This window comes from Polistes canadensis, unplaced genomic scaffold, assembly GCF_001313835.1.
Source record: "Polistes canadensis isolate GaletaPanama2010 unplaced genomic scaffold, ASM131383v1 scaffold_17, whole genome shotgun sequence".
NCBI lineage: Eukaryota > Metazoa > Arthropoda > Insecta > Hymenoptera > Vespidae > Polistes > Polistes canadensis.
In genome coordinates this window covers 1,332,437-1,353,735 of record NW_014569564.1, presented here as the reverse complement: position 1 = coordinate 1,353,735, position 21,299 = coordinate 1,332,437, and the positions used below count along the sequence as shown (strand labels likewise).

General features: G+C 30.1%; 1 protein-coding gene, 1 long non-coding RNA gene and 1 other non-coding gene across 5 annotated transcripts in view; 1 reads left to right on the top strand and 2 right to left on the bottom strand.

Annotated features, from left to right (window-relative positions):
- Positions 1–18,788, bottom strand: part of LOC106793691 (xaa-Pro aminopeptidase 1-like) — a 31,109-nt gene extending 12,321 nt beyond the window's left edge. Inside the window, exons 1-3 of one of the 3 annotated variants that reach the window (XM_014760831.1) lie at positions 18,458–18,498; positions 18,193–18,378; positions 17,909–18,011 (exon numbers count right to left, since the gene is read on the bottom strand). In XM_014760831.1, coding sequence (XP_014616317.1) covers positions 17,909–18,011; positions 18,193–18,258 — 169 coding nt within the window. In that variant the 5' untranslated portion in view covers positions 18,259–18,378; positions 18,458–18,498. Of the gene's footprint in view, positions 1–17,908; positions 18,012–18,192; positions 18,399–18,457; positions 18,499–18,707 lie in introns of those variants that run through there. The other 2 variants (XM_014760832.1, XM_014760833.1) reach the window with 2 other exon arrangements.
- Positions 11,198–11,270, bottom strand: Trnaa-agc. Its single transcript has one exon. It is a non-coding gene; the product is annotated as a tRNA-Ala (tRNA).
- Positions 18,789–19,092: 304 nt separating the features above from the next.
- On the top strand, positions 19,093–21,051 carry LOC106793695. Its single transcript, XR_001382454.1, has 3 exons — positions 19,093–19,509; positions 20,079–20,324; positions 20,813–21,051. It is a non-coding gene; the product is annotated as an uncharacterized LOC106793695 (long non-coding RNA).
- The last annotated feature ends 248 nt before the right edge of the window (positions 21,052–21,299 follow it).

Genomic DNA, 21,299 nt, shown 5'->3' with positions numbered 1-21,299 from the left:
AAAACTATATCTTTTATTGTGTGGCTTTTTATTTATTATTATAATCTCTTTTATAATTATCTTTTCATTATCTTCCCTTTATGTGTTTTTTTATTTTTCTTATATTAATATACTTTTTTATATTTTTTACAATTAAATTATAATTATCTTTTTATATTTCATTCAATAATAGATAATTTCAAGAAGAATAAAATTTAAAAACATTTTTTTATCTTCTTACACAATGTATTATTTTATTATCTTCATTCATGTTTTAATGAAAAAGAGATGAAATACGCGTGTGTATATAATATTATATTATATTTACTTACATTTAACGTACGTACATATTATATGGAATTTTGCAATTCAATGAGTGGCAAGAGAGAGCGAGCGAATGCGGTTGAGTGGATGAATGCTGGCAAGTAAAACTAAACATCCGGATAGTAGAATGACTAGAGGGTAACTGAAGGGTTGTTAGGTCAGAATAGATAGATATGGAAACTGCTTTTTATTATTTTTTTTATTTTTTACATTTAAATTAGTTTCATTTTTAATTTCATAATTAACATAAGTATTTAAGTAGACTGCGTATATACTCTAGTAATAAATATACTGCACATTTTAACAATATAATGTGTGATTGAAATTTATCATTGCACGTAGTTCTTCATCTTATTCATAAACGCGAGTTTAAGCATGACTGAGTAAGGGTTGCGTATATACATATTATATATATATATATATATAGATATACTTAGAAGCGTCCTTCTCAAGAGAGATCGATGCCGGCAGCACAATGAACGCGTGTTCCAATGTTCCAAATGGGAACAAAATCGAAAAGAACGTATAACTTCCATTCCCTCTCCTTCTTTTCCATCCCCTTTCGCTAATAATGCTCGCGCGCAAGCGTTGCTTCGCGAGAACCGATAAAAAAGAAACATAAGTCTTCTCTCGATCACCCTTCCGTTCGTTTTTATGGATTCGAATGGAGGGTGGTTTGGGGGGTGGTTTAACGGCAGGGGATTTGGAGGGAAGGGAGGGTAGGGTAGTGTTACGTGACCAACTCGTACCCTATAGAATCCTGTCATCGATGAGATGGCAACTTGCTTAAGTGCTCGATTCATGAGGAATTGAAAGCAACCCTGACGACGAAGCTTCGAAGGATCGAGTCGTCGTAGCTGGAGATGTGTCGTACGAGAAAGACGCGTGAAACTCTCTTGTACGGACTCCTTTCGAGGGATAAAGCGTCGCCGATGCGCGCCACCCTGCCAGGAGAACATAACAGCTTGGAGCAAAGCAACCCCTTCCGGGTTACTCTCTCTGGATTTGTTTCGACTCGAGTTGCGCAGTATCACTCCCTCCCTTTCTTTCTCTTTCGTTCTATTTTTATTTTGTGCATTCTGAGGTTTATCGATTACATCATGTTCCCGTGCTCTTCTTTATTATTCATGCATGAAAGGGTAGTAGTTGAAAGTACAAGTAATAAAAGAAGAGAAAAAAAAAGGAACACGTTAATGTCAATATGATTTTAATAATATTTTATGAATTTCTATTAATATTTTAAGTAAATCAATTTGTGAATTAAATTAAGTTAAAGTACGCGTGAATTTTGAAAGACAGCAGCTGGTCGTTTACGGTTGGGTGTTCTAGCCTTTTTAAAGAAGGCAACATCTGTCGCACGGAATGAATTGTGAATTGGTTCGGGGTGGGTTCGTACACGCAAATCCGGTCGATGATGACTGTACTATAGTGTTACGTATAAGTAGGGTTGAGTCGAGTAAACGTAACCTTCGCAGGGGTTGAAATTCAGTCCCTCTAACCTCGTGTTACCCTGCTACCAAACCGCCCTCGTTTTCCAATAAATACAAAGCGTGTTAGTCTTCTCGTATAATTTTCGACACCTTCGATGAAAAATATACGTTGGATGGAATGATGGAAAGAGAATCGGTTTTGTTTGTTCTTCGAATACGTTCACTGTTTTTCTCTCACGTTCCCTTCGTTATTGGAAAATGATAAGGAAGTGATCGGTTCACCCGACGATCTTGATGATATCCTGTTCCATTTCCGGTCGAGTTTCCATCGGCTCTGACCATTCCATTACTTCGATTTATTGATTTCACGTGTATTTCTCTGTTACTCTTCCTCTTCTCTTCTTCATTCTAGGCGTTATTGTAAGCTTCATTAGAAGCTTCATCATCATGGTTTCTCACTTTCATGAACTCTCTCCCTGACAATGGAAGATGAAACCTCTAACTCCTACATACTGGCCGGTTCCGCTAACCAATCAGGAATTCCTATTCCCGATCACCGAACGCTCCAGTTTATTGGCTATCGAACATATGTCTCTTTACCAATGAAACACCTCTTCAAGTATTTATACCTCGAATAAACGAGTCTTCTTAACCTTTCATTAAGCTCTCTCGAAGATATATATATTCTTTTAACAGTTATATAAATACGCTGCTTAGAATATTTTAATCGAGTATTGTTCTTTTTTACATATTTTATTTAACACATATAACGTTGATAAACATGATATTTTATATAATTAAGCTATTGATTACGGAAATGACGTCTAGTAATAAGTTACAAATTTATTTACACTATATTTTATAGTGTAATTTGTATGATAATGATATAATTATACGAATTATGCAATAAATTTGTTTTTAAAGATTGTTCACTTACTGTTATACTTTATTTCCCTAATTTATTGCTTAATTGATACTAAAATAATGATTATTAAGTTAGAATATCTAACTAAAATAATTTGTGATATTAAACTTCTGTTAGCAAAATTGATTGATTTGAAAATAAACTGAATGTTATTTCAATGTTTTATATATTTCATATTTTGTTACTTTTATAAAATCACAATGTATTAGAGTTTGAATATATTAATTAAAAAATCAAATTAGCTTTGGCTCACACGTATACGCGTACACGTACATGTACGAGTATAAACACATCAAATGAATTTCTAATTGCAAATTAATTTCAATACGATAAGATAAAAAAAGATGATACCGAAGTTCAGATGATTATATAAGTTAGGAACAATATTTTCCCAACTGTTGTTTCTGCGTTCCTATTCAGGAGGTATCGTTCCGCGATAAACCTCCTTGTTCCCTTCATCGGTTTTCGATAGACCTTTAACGTTAGCCCGTTGCGATTTCATTCAACCCCCGAAATAAAATAAAAAAAGATAAAAACAAAAAGAACAAAAAGAGAAAAAGAAATACACGTCGAATCGAACGACCAACCGGCACATTGTGCTCTCCTTTTACCTATTTCTTTACTTTAAGACGATTAAATTCTTTCTTCTTCCATCGAACCCTATTCTTATAAATGGGTAAGACGTTTGTTATTTATTTTATGTCTTACAAATTATTTCTTATTCCCTGTTGATAATAAAAAAACGTTTCACATTCTTTTTTTTCTTTATATTCTACACGCTCATTTATATCGGCACGTTCCAGCACACTCTATTTCCCTGTTACATTACATACTTTGTTATTATATATATAAATATACATATATATATACAGGCTGTTTCAAAAGTAAGCGATCCTCAATGATCATACGTATCTTTAAAACAAAGCGGTTTTGAGAAAAATGTTTCAGACGAAAGTCATATTGTTTTTAAAGATCTATCAAACGCCTCTACTCGTTTGATCTTCGGTGAAGGGGTCTAAATTATATGAGGGTTAATATAATTTTTTTAAACGAAAAATATTATATATTTTATTATTGTGAATATTAAAATTAAGATAAAAATATTTTCGAGCGATGATTGATGAATATTTTATAATGAGAGTTGTCTGAATTAGGGTTTTAAAGATGTACTAGATATTTAAAAAATTAAACATCCCTTACACATACAAGCAAGAAGATCCGATTATTTTTTTTATTTATTTTAAAATATAAGATTAGAAATGTATAGTACGCGTAGACATTAGAATTTGTTGGTCCACCTTTATATACATATATGCATCAAATTTTTACATTATTATAATTTCATAATCTCATGTTCTTATATTTGTTAATATTTACATTAAATAATTTATTTAGTTGTTAATATATTTAATTATACTTCAGTAGTATAGAAAAATCCAATGTATATAATAAATATCATATATAATGAATTGATTATATATATGTAATACAGAAACATGGGATTAGAGATTTAGAAAGGTTCGAAGCATTCACTCGGATTAAAGATATGAAAGAGATTAAAGCGATGTAAGGAGCTGGTTCACAAACGTTACTTCGATATTAGAGAAGTATCAACATAGCAGGAGTTCTTTTTCGATAGAGTTCATCGAATTACTTAGAAGTTCGATCGTGCTTTTCTCACGTGCTTCATCAGTTTGATTAAAGGGAATTGCGAGTTCTCTGTTATGGGAGAACAGCACACACACATTGAAGACGGTAGAACGAAACTATGATATTAAAAGAAATTGGTTAGAATAAGCGAGGTACTCGAGTATTAGGAAATTAGAAGAGCACAATAAGTTATTTCTGTCATTTAACTAATCTCTTTCTACACGTTTACGAAAGGTTCACGTTGTTAATTATCGTGGTCGCAATTTTTAAGCAAATTTGATGATCAAGAGATCATTTAATAAATAAAGGTATTTTACTCGAGATAATTATTTCATGTTTTTGATAAATGTTATTTTATTTTTAAAGAATCATGCTTAATGAGATGTAATTGTCAAGAGTCATTTTTGAAGAGATACTTCTTAGGGGACGCTAATGATAAAATTTGATGAAACGACATGAAAATAGAGAGTTAGATAGAACCCACAGCCGATCGATAGTTAAACGAGATTATGGAAGGTTCTAGTATTAGTTGGTGAGTGTATATGGGTATGTCAGAATTAATTGAATACCCATTAAGGTAAGAATAATACAAAGTACAATTGTTAACAAATTAAATATCTATTAATATATTTGGACTATTAAACAATTTGGTGGGGCAAATCTCGGAAAATACGTAAAAAGAAAGATCTTCAAGTTTTAATCGTTTCTTGTGAGCATTATTTCATGCTCTCTAATCTTTTTCTTACGTTCTAATATTAAACGCTTGCTAAATACTAAAAGGTGACTATATTCATTAAATGCAATAAAGTAATTTAAAACTTTCACGAGTCAATTAAACAGTTAGTCAATGATTTTACTTATCTTCGTCTTATTCGTAGACTCCGTCTATTGACAAACCAAATCATTAATACATTTGTATTAGCCTCATCATCTAAGGGCAACTAACACAATTAAATATTCTCTAAAAATTGAATAAAAATTTTATCTCCTTCATTTATGAATAAAAAACAAAGCTACATATTAAAAAATGAACCAAAAAATAGGATAAAATATAAAAAAAATCGAAGTTGTAAATGTTAACTATTAATAAATTGCAAATAATAAATATTTTTTTTAAAGTTGCTGTTAATTATTTTTTACGACGATAAATTATATAAACAATTTTATTTCCAAAATAATTAGTATTCAAATATACTCCGTGAATAAATTGTTTGCAAATTACGTTTCGTTAATTATTCAGTTTCGTTGCTGTTCTTTTTTTCTTGTTTATCATTCCATCGTTCGTAAAACGTTAGGAATGCGATACCGATGTAAATAAATACCGAAACAGTTTACAATCCTACAGGAAAACAGAATGGGAAACGCTTCAAACGCGGAGATACGTGAAAAAGAGGAAGTAGAATTACATTTGTAAACGGAACTCAATCACTCACATGATAACCTGTTACGTTTCGTGACATTTTGTATTAAAAAAAAGTATACCACAAAGGCTCGTTAATTAAATTATTTCAATGTATTAGTAATGGAATCGATTTAACTCGGACTCAATAATTCCTCTATAAATGTCAAACGTAAAATTTGAATTAGATATATGCATGTGTAATAAAAAGTTAATGTACTAGCTAGGATTTTCATTTGTTTAATAAAACAAATCATTTAGCGATTAGACAGTAACTGATCTTTTATTAAAAAATGAAAAAGAAATAAATAAATGAATGAAACTTTATAATAAACAAAAAAAAAAGAAGAAACATTACATCACAAATTTTCAAACTGTACGAGTGATAAATTATTTGTTTTTCATATGTACAATAAAAAATATATATAAAAAGTTATATCGTTCAATAAAACAATGGAATAATAAGTAAAACAATTGCATAATAATTAAAATAAAACTAATTTATAAGAATCCTAATAAATCGAATGTGGTAAGGAGTCAATGAAAGATTTTATTATTTTTCGATGCCATAACAAAAATGAGATTGGAGAAGAATAAAAACTCCTTTCTCAACCTTGAACCTATCCAGTATACGATGACAATAACCATTTTTTGTTTACAGGATATTGGATAAGTGACAGCGCGATGTAACAGGAAGACAGGAATGTTAGGATTAATATTGAAAGGAGAAAGAATGAGATACGAAGGAACACGCGATAGGTGCATTAATTGTGATGGAACAATAGAGAAAGAGAATTTTAGTCAGGATTTTATCAGCTGAAGGAGGTTGAAGCGTGGGAGTAATATAGCTTTGCAGTTGATGTTTCAGGAGTTCAATTGAAACGATAATAACATGTATTCATATATCTTTATCTATATGCATTTTCTTTTCTTTCATTAATATACATATGCGTATCTTCCGTCTTATATAGCCAAAACAATGCAATTTCATTTTATCCATGATAACTGCTAATTATCTTATACAATTCATTTTTAACGATTAAATTTTCTTTATTCTTTCAAAAAATGTAAAAGATAATGTAAAAATAATTGTAATTTTTGACAATTAAGTCAATCTTCAATTATTTAATAAAAAAACTTGATAAAAATCTTACTTATCTCATTCGACCACTTTATTCTTATTATCAAAAAATCGTTGATAAAATTAATACTATAATCTCACTTTTTGTTATCTTGGTTTTTTTACACTATTAATGGTATATATATTTCTATATTTAATATCGAATGTGTTAAGAATATTTTTACAATTATTTATAATCAATAAAACATGATCAATGACGATAATAAAACTGAGACGAATAAATGATAATATATTAACCTTTCATTATAATATTTATTAAATATAATTTACAAAAACAGGATTGTATATCCTTACGTATACCAACACGCTCGCATACATTACGTATCTGTTGCATTTCATGAGCTCCAGATCGGAGGACATGGAATGAATAAAGGGCCTGAAGGACGATGCGTGGCTATACCAAGGCATCAGCCCCCATAGGTAGTGTTCGAAGGGCCCGAGGGATCTCTTTACGCACGCAGAAGAAGTATATGGGTTACCATTGTGAACAAGATATACATGTATACATTAGAAGGAGAGAGAAACGTGAACTAACAGATAAGAATGAGAAAGAGAACTAGACAGAAAGAGGGAGAGAAAGAGAGAGAGAGAGAGAGAGAGAGAGAGAGAGAGAGAGAGAGAGAGAGAGAGAAAGTAAGAAAGGAAGGAAGAGCAGAGAGAAAACAGGGAAACCATATGCCAAAGTAACGAACATGTGTTAGAGAAGGATTTCTCGTTCGACATGTCGACTCACGCACTATTGCACGAACGTCGGTTATCGGGGAAGCATGATTTCGACTTTATACTCCTTTAGACTCCTCCTTTACTCCTTTTTAGGCCGAGGCTGAAGCCTGACTGCGGTCCAACTGTGCAAGGAACACATAAACAAAATGTGTATCCTACAACTTCATACTAATTCCAGGTGGTGTCCATTACAGGATACGCAGAATTTACTTCTTATCTGTTATGATGTATCTCAAATGATCTTTGTTCTTCTTAATTCTTTCTTTATTTTATTTTGTTTATTACGTTTTGATTTTGATTTTTGGTTTTGATTATAATGCAACTTATTAGATTAATCTAAAATTTGTTTAAGAATACGAGATTTATGTTTTATTTGTTTATTTATAATGTCAGGTGATCCTACTTTTATTGAAATTCTATTTATTTGTATTTTATATTAAATATTCTTAAATTCTATCTAGTTTCGTAAATAAATTTATTTTTGTAAAATTTTTTCTTTGTTTGACCATTTTAAATCAGATATATCTAATATCAATTTAACTCTAATAAAATAACAAAAGGTCTCTACAATCAAATTTTTGTTGTTTACTTACTAATTTTATATACTTGATAATTATTCTAATAACTTTGAATATTTAATAGAATATATTAAGTCTATATCAGAAAGTTCGGTCTGATAATGTTATTTAATATATGGCTTCTTCTTTTTACCATTGCATTTTTATATACATATGTGCTCTTATAATTTACTGAAACAACGGTTTCTGGATGTTATATTGTTCAGTAAATATTAATAAATGTATTGAATTGTATTATTTTCTTTTAATTGAAAAGCAGACAAAACTTTTCGGTAGATCTAATATTAGCGTCCATTTTCTAAAACGATTCGTATTGTCAAACCTAACTTCTAATGTATAGTAAGCGCTACATAACTACATATACTACACATACTTACATATCGACTTGATGTCACATATGAACTCGAGAAGAAATCACGCAGTTGTCGCGTCGATATGCTCTAAATGCGCGTGTGGCACGCATATTACGTCACCATATTCACACACGCATTATTAGGGTTGCATAACATGCGTAGTGTCTTTTAGTCAATATAGCTATCACGTGTGGTTAAACGTTGTCCTCATGTATATATGTCTTTCACAGCATACGTTTTTTATGTTTCTCCCACTTTGATTTATAAAAACGATTGTTGTTAAATAACTATATTACTCTTTTCTATAAATAAATATATATTTATCTATATATTCCGCGCGTACACACTAATTTAAAAATATATGTTATAATATGAATAATAAGAAAACAAATGCAATTATAATTTTAAATAAAACGTAATAAAAAACAATATCATACCTATAAATAAATTTATTATGAGTTAGTTAAGATTTCTTTTGTTTTAATAAACAATTTGTCGTGAATTTTGATATATTTACACGCATAAATAAATGTATATGATTGAAGTATCTATTGAAACGGAAGGCCATTGAGTCGCACGCTCTTCGTGCCTTGTTAGACACGTTTGTCACGCAACGCCCGTAATAATGGCCGCTAAAATCTGTAACGTTGAACAAAGAAAAAACATGCGACTCAACAGGAGAGCACGCAAACAGAGGGGTTGACGTTTGTAGGCCTATATTTGTGTAAGTGTACGAGAGTCCGCATGTGTGTATACGTGTGCAGCTGCTTCTTCGGTCGTGACCTTGTTAAATAGGATCGTTTAATAGTCGGAGTCACATATACCCTTCGACTAACTGCAATCACGTGTATTGATTGTGTTTAGTTACGTGAGTGAAATATATAAATGTGTTATGTTCGACCAATCGGAAGAAAAAAGATTTTTATTTTACACGCAAAAGTAAAAATTATATCGAGTTTATTTTCATTTTATTTCGATCATTAATATCGTAAAATTATATGTTGTAAAAATAAATAATAATGATATGGATTTATCTTTCATTTATTTTGTTTTTAGCTGTTGTTTTATAGCAATATAATAGCAAAAATATTTGTAAATATATTTTTTAATGTTCTCGTTTTTATTTAATTTTGATCATTAGAATTATTATTATTTGGAATTATACAATCCTTTAAGATCTCTATTTTATTAGAATATTTTTGCTGTAATTTTCCATGTAGTAGTATTTCGTATTTCTCAACAGTTTTCTACTACTAATACAATGTTATAAAGAATACTAGTAAGAACGTGAATATTCTAACGTGTTCGGGTGACATTGCTGAGAATGTTGAGCAAGGTAGAAACCAGGATCACAGAAAATCGCAAGGATGCTATGATATTGACCATGATATACTATGATATGACTATGATATGACCATTATACCATACTAATCCAAACAAATAGACGAGAGACATTTGTAGTTTCAATATTTTCCTCTATTCCTGTGGTGACGAATATTTCACATTAGATAATGTATTTAAAAAAAGTTACATATTTGTTCTATTTTATATTATCTGTATTTAAGTATAAACTTTTTCTAAATATAAATGGTTACGTGATTCTAATAATTACATTACGTGTAAGTACTCAATGATAATCCATAATAATTATCGATACTTAACTTTCTTCATAATTGAATTAACAACTATTATATTTAAGTCTATGCACATGCGCGCGATTCTAACATTTCTATAGCGTATTAATATGAACTAATAACTAATAATAATAACAATTACTTATTACATCTAATTCATATTTGATCAGCTTCATTTAATTCAATTAAATATGATGTATTGGATAAATTTTGAAACCATCTAGTTTCTTTAATAGTGTATAGAGTGTAGAGTTTGGTTAGGGGTTGCTTAGAAGAAGAAAAGGATGAAAGGACGGAAGGCGTGTAGTATGCGGAGAAGAGACCAATCGTCATCTTCTCTTCTGGGATTGGTCGGTTCGCCTAGATTTGTGCGATTAGGAGGCGGATTAGAGAGAAAGCACGTTGCACAAATCAGTACTAGTTTATCCGACGGTTGTTGGTAAATCGTAGTTTAGAATCAAGCGGGAAACAGAATCGTCGAAGAGGTCGTCGAAGAGCTAAGCGAGCTTAGGGCAGCGCGGTAGAATGTCTCTAAACGCTATACCTATCTACTACTCTGTCTCGATATTCTCTGTGTGTATATATCTGTGTTTCTATGTGTCTGTTAAACGTGCCTATAGGAATGGACGACGATGCTCTCGTAGCCTTGTGTTGTTCTTACTTCAACCGGTTTTGCTGATCTTCTTTCGATTATCTTCATCAAGAATTTCAAAAGAGGTTTATTAATATTATTTTATTTTTATAACTCTTCTATATATGAATAAATTTTATGCAGGAAAGATAAATAAAAATTTGATCGAATAAAAATCCTAATCCTAGTATCAAATTAGAAGTATATAAAAAGAGACAAGAAGAAAAAAATAGAAATGAAGATGTAACTTTATCTATCTCAAATGTGTGTGTGTGTTACTATAAAGAAAGATTTTTTTCTATTCATATGATGATTTATTTTTATTTATTTCAATGATAATTGTTAATAAAAAGATTTAAATAATTTCGATTGTGTATTTTTGCAATTTGAGATGTTCCAATTAAATTAAATAAAAAAAAAAATGTACATTTGGAGGCGCCAGGTATCGATCCTGGTACCTCTCGCATGCTAAGCGAGCGCTCTACCATCTGAGCTACGCCCCCTGTTGATATGAGGGAACATTTTTTTCAAGTACACCCTGACAAATTTTATCTCGATCTTACAATAAGAGATTCACTTGTTTTTTTTTTTAATATATTATATTTATTTCAATTAAATAATTTCAGTTAAAATAATACCTCAAAATTATTAAATAATATATTTTTATATTTAATTAATTATAATTTCTAATCGTTTACACCTTCGGTTCATGTATGATATTTTTTACGTGTATAATTTTAATCATATAAAAATTACGAACAAATTATTTTATCCACACTCGTATCATGCTAAAATTTATATACTAAATTATTATAGATTAATTTTATTATTAGTATTAACGATAAGAGTGTAAATGGCTGTACTTATATACACACATTTAAGTTTATACGTGAACTATATATGTATATAGTAAAATAAGAGACGAAAGAAGAGTCAAGTAGTATTCGCACAGGGCCGCACTTCAGATATTTGAAATATCGATTCACATTTATAATCCTTACCGATTAAGAATTATTAATTACACATGTTATCACTAATATTTTATTAAACTTTTATGACATAACTTAGTTTGTGACATCGCATTAAATAAAATAATATAAAATTGCGACCAATTCGAATATGATCGTAATGTCAAATTTATTGTGAAATCAACTGATTCTAATCTTAATTGGACACGTATTTTATTGATAAGAAATCAAGTTTAAGTTGGAAATTGACTGAAGGAATGAGAGAGAAGAAGAGAGAGAGAGAGAGAGAGAGAGAGAGAGATAGAGAGAGAGGGAGATAGTGAGTAGACGGTGATAGAAGTGAAAGGGAAAGGGGCAGAGGTCCTGTCGACCTCCATAACCTCATGGAAGCCTGTTACTTCGAGCGGTCTCTTTTCCGATAATTTGCCATTCATTAACATAAGGCCTCACTCTCTTTCTTTTCTTCGTGGTTCAACCTGGATCTCTAAAAACACTTTAGATTTTTCTTTCCTTCCTTTCGGAAGTTTTCCTAATCAATTGTGAGACTCCCTTCAGTAGCTGCGGCCCTGCTTGCGGTTTGCTCTTATTTTCCGATATCGTCGGTTAACACGTTGCTTGTTCTCTTTTCAACCCTCTCATTTCCTACCCTATCGACGTTTTCTATCAATAATTCCTCTTTCTCTCTCTCTTTTCTTTTCCTTTTTTCCTCTTTTTTGTTTTTGCACAATTTACTACTATGAACACATTTAAATATTTTTTATAAAAATAAGAATAATAATGAATAATAAAAATCGATAACTTTTAACGATAATTTCGAAGAAAAGTTAAATTTACGAGTTTTTATTGCAGGTTCAGTTTAATACTATGCTAATAATATACATATAGTGTCACGTCTAATCGAGAAGATTGACATTGACCTATGTTAAAAATATTCCTGGAATTTCTTTTGCATCTTCATCGAATAGATTGGAAATGTTTAGACTTTGGTGACGCGGATCCTAGGGATAACAATTTCTTTGAATATATTTATAAAAAGAGTAGCTATTACCGCACGCTATAAATAACATCAGTTCAAAATAACTTTTATCTTTTTTCTTAGCCTGAAGTGGATCGTAACTATAACTTTGGTTACATAAAGTCTACAAAGTTAAAGAAAAAATAAACAAAAAAAAAATTAGAGGAAAGAAAAAATTAGTTTAAATTCAATCTTAAAAAAAAAGAAAATAATAGAAGTGTATTAAGTGTTATTGTCAGATTTCTAGTTATGAGTTCGTCGACATGTTACTAGGTAAAGTCGATTAAATTTATATTTGAGTGAACCAAATTGTCGAGTGCAAACTTGATCTAAATCGACTACGACGACGTTGGCGCCGCGACAGTTAATGAAGCGTCTTAAAAACCTTCATTATATTTATACATTCCGATGTTTAAACGTTAATCAACGATTTTTCAATGTTCGATACTCAATTTTCGACTCTCGATTGTTTGATTTATTAGTTCTTTGATTGCTCGATGTCATGATCACGAGAGTATACTTATTTAAATTCAATTGTAAATCTATTATTTGAAATAGTATTTCAAATAGAAGATTGTCAAATAGAAATTGTTCGAATATTATTCAACTCTGACGCCAACACGGCACGTTCGCAAAGCCGATTTTATTTATAGTAACAACCTGAATCCCATGTTCTATCTCTTACCACGTGCTTGCACGAAGAAGATCACATGAGTGGATCGAAGCCAGAGATTCTTCCGTTTATATTTTATGAATCTGACTCCTGTTACTATTAGTTTTTATTTTTTTTTTTTAACTCGATACTTATAGGTCGTTAAATTGAAAGAAATGACTACGAAATATAAGGGACTGTTGAAATAGTGGAGAAATTGGATTTATCAAAAAAACGAATTTACTTTTCGAACATCCTAATACGATGAAAACTTCGTAAGAACGTTATCACCAAAATTACTTAAAAGTTTTATCGTGATATTAACTGCTTCAGTTGTAGGAGATCCATTTCATTTGGTAGTAGGTACTGCGGAGATGAATAAATGCTTCCCCTTAATTAAGTACCTTCTATGTACGAATGAAAGGAGCTCGCGATATACATTACGACTCCGTTATTAATTCAACGATCCATGTATGACTATATATATACACATATATGTTCGTGTTTCATGTATAAAGAGTATAATATGTGTAATACACATATAGGAATAGGTTAGATAAGTTCCTATTTGTTCTCTTCTCTATCTCACCATCTTTCTCTTCCTCGTGTATGTTTTACTTAGAATACGAACTGTTTTTTCCTTGTGTACTATCTAGTCTATGTAACTCCTGATGCTTTGTTTACATTGAGAAATGTATTTGAATAGAAGTATCAACAACGTTAAATTCGTCGAAACGAAATGTGTTAGAAAAAGTGAAATGTGAATTACATTAACTTCTAAACTTACATATAATATAATGAATTTTTATGAAAAAAATGCTTTTTCCCAAACGGGATATTATCTTTTAATTATTATAAAAAGATGATATTAATAATAAAAAACTAGTGATAAAATGTACAAACATGAAAGATATGAAGAGAAGATGTTCCATAAGTATCGCCATAATATTAAAAAATCGATTTTACAAAATTAACCAGTTATATGGGATAGAATATTATTCAAATATAATTATTATTGTTAAAATTAAATATTAGTTAATTATTTTGGTTGGTAAAGAATATTTTTCTATTCTCGATAATTTTACTGTTAGTACCAGTATACTAAAAAATTGGATTTAATTGTAAGATATGAGTAACTCAATCATTTTTGCATGAATTTCTTTTTTTGTTGGCAAGTAAGATCAATAAAGAGAATGTAACTGGTAAAAAGTAAATATTTATTGTGAATTAGGCAACATAGTTATTATTATAATAAAAATATCATAGCACGCACTAATAATAGATAGACACATCTATGACGTTTAGGGTTGTAAGGAATTTGTGGAATTTGGAGTTACGTACGAAAGATACTAACATATGTAAAATGACTCAGTTATCTTAGAAATGGAGCTGAATCAAAGAAAGAAAGAAAGAAAGAAAGAAAGAAAGAAAAGAGACATACATATTCATGGAATTAGCACAATGTCACGTTCCGTTTTTAAAACACATGCTAGGAAATCTGTCTTTAGTTTAGCTTGAACAAGAAAGTCATCGATATCAAAATTATTACTCGACGAAATAAAATAAAATATAGTTTTTGCTAAATTTTCTATCGAATTTTATTAAAAAAGAATTAAAGGATATTATTGAATTATTTATTTTCTGTAATTTTTGTTGTTCTTACTTTGTTTAAAACAAATAAATTTATGTAAGGTAATTAAATTATTGACCGTTAAACGGATATGAAGACTGGCCAAATATAATTTATCTGAAAGGTTAAATTCTACAAGTAAATATTTGTTATTTATTTATTTTCTGTAATTAGTTAATTTTTTTCCTCCTCTTATTGAAACAAATCGAGTTATATAAGAGAATGTAGTTGTTGGTCATTAAAAGAATATGAAGGCTGAAAAATAGCAACAATGTCGTTGTGACAATTCATCAATAAGATCGAAGGCTGCAGGAAGAGAGGAGAGATCAGAGCGTAACCGTAGCAGAGGATGTAACATTGAACTTAACTCGGTAATAACCTCCGGTTAATGGTCAAACCAAATGTGAAGTTGAGCGTTGTAGGTTTTGAAGTATGTATTATCACTTTAAGATATCAACGTATCTACATCCTACGTGTTTTAGCATCTACGTCATAATTTACATAATTACGAAATTTCGAACTAACTTCATAATAAACTTTTAGTTCAAAGGAATTTCACTTGAAAATAATTTGAATAGTTCTATGCAACATAATGATCCATAAATACACGAGTCGTCGAGTGGTGAATGGTACATAAAATAATTTAGAATACTTGATATTCATAATTAAGAAACATCCGTATCTCTTGGCATGATGAAAGTGCAATGATGAAAGCAACTTACAAAATCATTCAATTTTTCACTTATTGCTGGTTCATATAAATGGAAATATATTTTAGTTTTTCTTTTTTTTTTAAAATACTTCCTCGTAAATAAATCCTTCTTTGATTTGTTCCCTTTCATTCTATTACTCACTCGTTACTGTATCTTCGTGTTGCACAAAAAGAAGAGAGAGGGAGAGAGAGAGAGAGAGAAAGGAAAATAAATCGTTTATGTTACCGAACGGGTTTTATCGATCACGTTTATAAACCATTTGATTTTTAGAGTCAGTTTCTTTTTTTTTCTACTTTCGTTTACGCTTGAAACGAGCCACGAATCATGAAACTTCATCAGATTGAGCACATCGACCACTTCTGTTTATTTTTCCGAGAGAGCATGAACTTCCGTTTCCGTCGATCGTGTGCCAATAAACTCAAATCTATCTACATCACCTTTTGCTTCGAAATAGAATCCTTTTTATCGATATTCACTTTAATGCATGTACAATTGTTTTCTATTTCCAACCAAATGAATTATTAACGAATAAATTTGCAATCTTTTTTTGCATATAATATTAGAAGCATTTCTAATCAACTTGTTATTAAAGTGTTAATTAACATTCATAAGTAATTGAATAAATTAATGTATGTATATTCTGAATTCATTATTTATAAACCTATTTATTTTGAATAAATAAATTTATAAGAAAACTTGCAACTTTTCTTGCAATTTTAATCAATTTGGAAACAAGATGATAATTAACAAAGATAATAAGTGAATTGAAAAATATTCTTTTTAATTTATATTAATATATTTATCTATTAATATTGAGCGAATAGATTTGTCAATAATCGCAATTATTTTTATGGGATTGATTAGCTCGTTAAAACGACGTGAAATTGACGAGAATAATGATTTAATTGTTATTATTGTACTAAAGGATGGTTTGGATAATTTGTTTGGTATAGAAACAGAAACTTCCAATCAACGAATGGAATCGTTTAATCTTTGTAATAGCTCGATATTCCATTCGCAAAGTTTTAATCAATTATTGTCTTTGACATTTAGATATATTGTCGTTTGCAGAATGGCAGATAATCATTTATCTTCTTATCTTTAAAGTTTATAGATTAATCCGTACCATAAATTTTGTCTTTTGATATTAAAATGTAAATTATCTCTTTTGTTATTGATATTAATATTACTTTTGTTATTTTCTTTTATTATTTTGTTATTATTATCGTTAATATTATTGGAAGAAGCGATCGAAAAATATTTTTAAACATGAAATATAGTAGAAAAAAGAAAAACGGTTCGTACATTCGTTTTGCTAGAAAATTTTTCGTTATTTTTTTGTTGTTTCGTTAGCATTTCTTTTTTTTAACCTTCGATAAAAAAATTTGTATTCGACGACAAACAGGGCGAAACGAAAAATTTCGTTTCTAAGTAAAAAGTACCAATGAAAAACGAAAGGGTTCGTTAATTATGAAAGATTTCAAAGCGCCTTCCTCGTTAACGCAATTTCGTTCGTCCTTCTCTCTACATTTCTTTTTATTTTCCTTTTTTTCAAATTTTATTTTTTCGTATTTTTGTAATTTCTTTATTTTTTTCTCTTTTTTTTTTCTTTTTTCATAAACACGCCAACGTGGCAGTCCACAGGAAGGTTTTAATTGGAAACTAAATTAAGCTTGGTAATAATTAATACGACGATTTACGAGGAAAAAAACATTTTTTGGATATTTTTTTGAAAATGCGTTGAGTTCTTAAGTTAATAAAAAGAAAAGAAACAACAACGAAGAAATGAAAGACAAAAATCTCTTCACTTTTTGATCGATTCGCGTGTGAAACGAATAAAAAGAGACAAACAATTGGGAATATCATTTAATTTTCTTAATTTAAAATGATATACACTTTACCGGCCGCTAGCCTATTGATAGGCTTTTTTGTCGCCTACGCTTACCGAATAAAAATTAATTATTCAGCTTTTTGTCGTCGACCGATAGCTTATTAATCGGTTGACATAGCGATGAACAATCATTATCATTACATGAACAGTAATTTGTTATTAGAATCTTTTAGAAAAATCTGAGGCTGAGCGGCTGGTCGGACGTGCGTATGCTGTTAAAAAGCGGTCGGTAAAGTATTAATATTAGATGATATATTCTATAAAACACTTACCGAAGCTACAAGCCAGTAAAATAGCTATCACTATTATCTTCATGACGATTATAACTCGTGTATAAAAATGTTTCGAAATTTTGCGGATCGATTTGATCGACTTCTTTAAATGATGATGTAAAAATTTTATAGAAAAGAACAAAAAAAAGAAAAAGAAGAAGATTAAGAAATAGAATATAATGATGAAGAAAAATTCACTTATTATAATCACTAATAACAATTAGACAAAACACCGCGATGACAAAACAGTTTTGGGAAAGGAATGATTCGATCGAAGACGTAACCTCGTGGTTGGTTGAAAATTGACGTTGATATCGTAAGCTGTAGTGGGGGAGATCAAATAATCCCATTCGATCGGCACGTGGTTCTTCGTGCACTGTCACCTTTTTCTACCCTCCGTTTATTTTATACCTGAATACAACAGTTCGACCCGACCAGCTGTGTCAGCAGGTGTCAATATTTACCTCGACCTTTCCATGAAATGAAAATCCTACTCTTTTTACATGTATATATATATATATATATATATATACAAATATAAACACACACCACATATATGTGTGCATCCACTCCTTCTTTCCTTTTTAAATTTACTTTCCCTCTTGCTTTTATCTTTTCACTTTTCGAAGGGTAGAGATTCTCGGGTTTATCAAAGATATGTTTTAATAGAGTCGAAACAAACGAACAATGTAAATTCTTGATTATTATCGTTTTTTTCTCAAGTTTGACATTTGTGCTATATTCTTCTTTAAATCAATAAAAGAACAAAAAAGCACAAATAACAGATAATCTTTTATACCTCTCTTCTTTTTTCTTTACAAAAAAAATAATGTATAGAAACATCAACTATAAAAGGGGATGAAATTTTTGGCGGGAATTTAAATAATTAAACGAACGATATTTCGATCAGAATGAAAACTTTGAATGCTAACTTCTCTCTCACCCCGACGAATATGAATAAATAATGTGCGAATAATAAAGTTCATTATTTGTGGTACTCTTAATTTAATTCTATTATTATTATTATTGTTATTAGAGGATATATCCGAAAAATAAGTCTGTCGCGAAAGACCCGAGTATGACGACTGTTTCTATTCGTTCGTTCTCTCAAGCGCGAGGACAGGGAGAAGAGTGCTACTGCTTCTTTCCCCTGCCCCTCTTCCCAACCTTCCCCATCATCATCCTCTACCTCATCCACTAACTCGTCGTCCCACTCCTCCTCCTCTTCTTCTTCTTCATCTTTTTTTCTCTCTTTTCTTTTTACCGTTCTAACCCAGTCAAACTTCTCCGACGATTTTCCTCTCTTCTCTTTTCCTCTTGTCCTCTTCGAGCTCATATGGAGGAGGATCGTTGATATTTTTGTACATACATATGAACTTAGTATACTAGAGACCAAACTCGTGAACGTTATCGTTACTTCGAGAGGTATATCAAAGAAAACGAGAATGAAAGAGAAATTAAACAGACTTTGTCTAACTTTCGTTAGTTTGAATTTGGTTCGAGTCCATTAATCAATTTAAACATTAGAAGATAAATGAAAGAAAAAAAGAAAGATAGAAAGAAAGAAAGTGTGATAGAAAAATCGTTTGATCGAAAATCAGGTGTAGTTTTTTTTCTGAGAACTCGTCGATAACCGTTTTTATCTTAATTCTTCTTGCCGACGTCCTTGTCAAAGTTAACACTGCTAATTCCTGATAAAATATGGCCTCGAGGGGATAGCTGAGAGTTTTATTAATACCTTTATTATTACAATCTACTGCAGACCGGTTATCTTCCAGATGCGTTAACATACAAATTTTTTCAACTGTGGTAGAATATTTTTTTTAATCAGATTTTTATAGATATAAAAATTGCATTTTTCATATTACTGCTATCGATATTACTCTGATTAATAATAATAATAATAATAATCATTTTTAAATATAAATATGCGAAACATATATTAAATGAAAATTATATTTGTAGAAGCTTTTAATGGCAAAATAAATTTCTATTTCTATTCAAGTCCCATAATTGTACCTGTTTTATATAAAAATATGAATTATCATAAACATCCGCGCTCGAATTATAATATAATCATTTGTGTTTGACGTCTTTCGAATATGTAAAATATTTAAATACTTTCGATTGATCTGATACAGGTAACGATAACTATATTACTATCTTTTAGAATAATGTGTATACGTACACATATGTATATGTGTATGTGTCATGCACAGAGGACAACCCTTTCTGCAATTGGTCATTAGCCCTTGTCTAATGGCACGACCATTAGGAGGATTCGGTCGATGTTCGAATCAAAGAGAGATAACTGGTAGATTCGAAAGCCATAAACGATGATGCTAATCGCTCGGCGAGCCGTTAGTAATTAACCTCGTCCTCCGTTTCACATTGCATTACTCGATTAAATCCTATTGTGAGTTATATTCTAATTTCTCGTTTGCCACGAAACTAAAAATATTACTCGTTTAATTGGATTTACTTAAATTCTTCAAGACTACCATGATTTTATTCATAAATATACAAATGAATACCTAAATCATTTATCCTATGTAAAATAACGTTCATTCTTTTAACTAGTAAAATTATCAAGAATTTCGAAAAATAAATATTAACAGTTTCCGATCAAATTTATCGAAACATGAACTTCAATAAATTCTATCTCTTTCTCTCTTTCTTGTATTTTTATTTATTTATTATTTTTCTTGTTAACGAGTTTCGATCAATCATTTAATGTAACATGTAAATAGTAAAAAGAATAAAAAAAATATCGAACGATAGATTAATATTTTTTTATGACTTTATCGTAAAAATACGATGATGTTTGCAATATTTATTTTCAAGCTATCTTCCCATCGTAGCAGAATCAACGTATATGTATATTCTATCTCTTTCTCTGCACAGTTGCTATGGGATTTGTTAACGATAGGCTCACGGTAACGATTTTGAACGAGAAGTTGCCTCAGGGATTTTACTCTTTGACTCTGGACTTTACGTGAGTTTCTCTATCAATATTGAACTAGAACGATATTAATTACTTCGCTTTATAATGTCCACTCTAGCGAATACTAACAACACGTCTTTACACTAAACTCGTATTTATATATATTTATCCGATGATAATGATGACGACTTATTGTTGATTTTGTTAAAGGATTGATAACAAAATTCTAAATTAATTTCAAAATACCAATTATTTTTTTCTGAAACTGTATAAGCAAAAATAATTTGCTTATAAAGATTCAGATTGTCACGAGCTTAGGTTTTAATTTTACAATTTAATTTACATTGTAATTTTTCGCCTACCTTGTTATTTGGATATTTCTTACAAGTATTATCCAACGTAGTCGCTGTAAACGATGTTCTGATATGCGATAGAATATTCAGTATT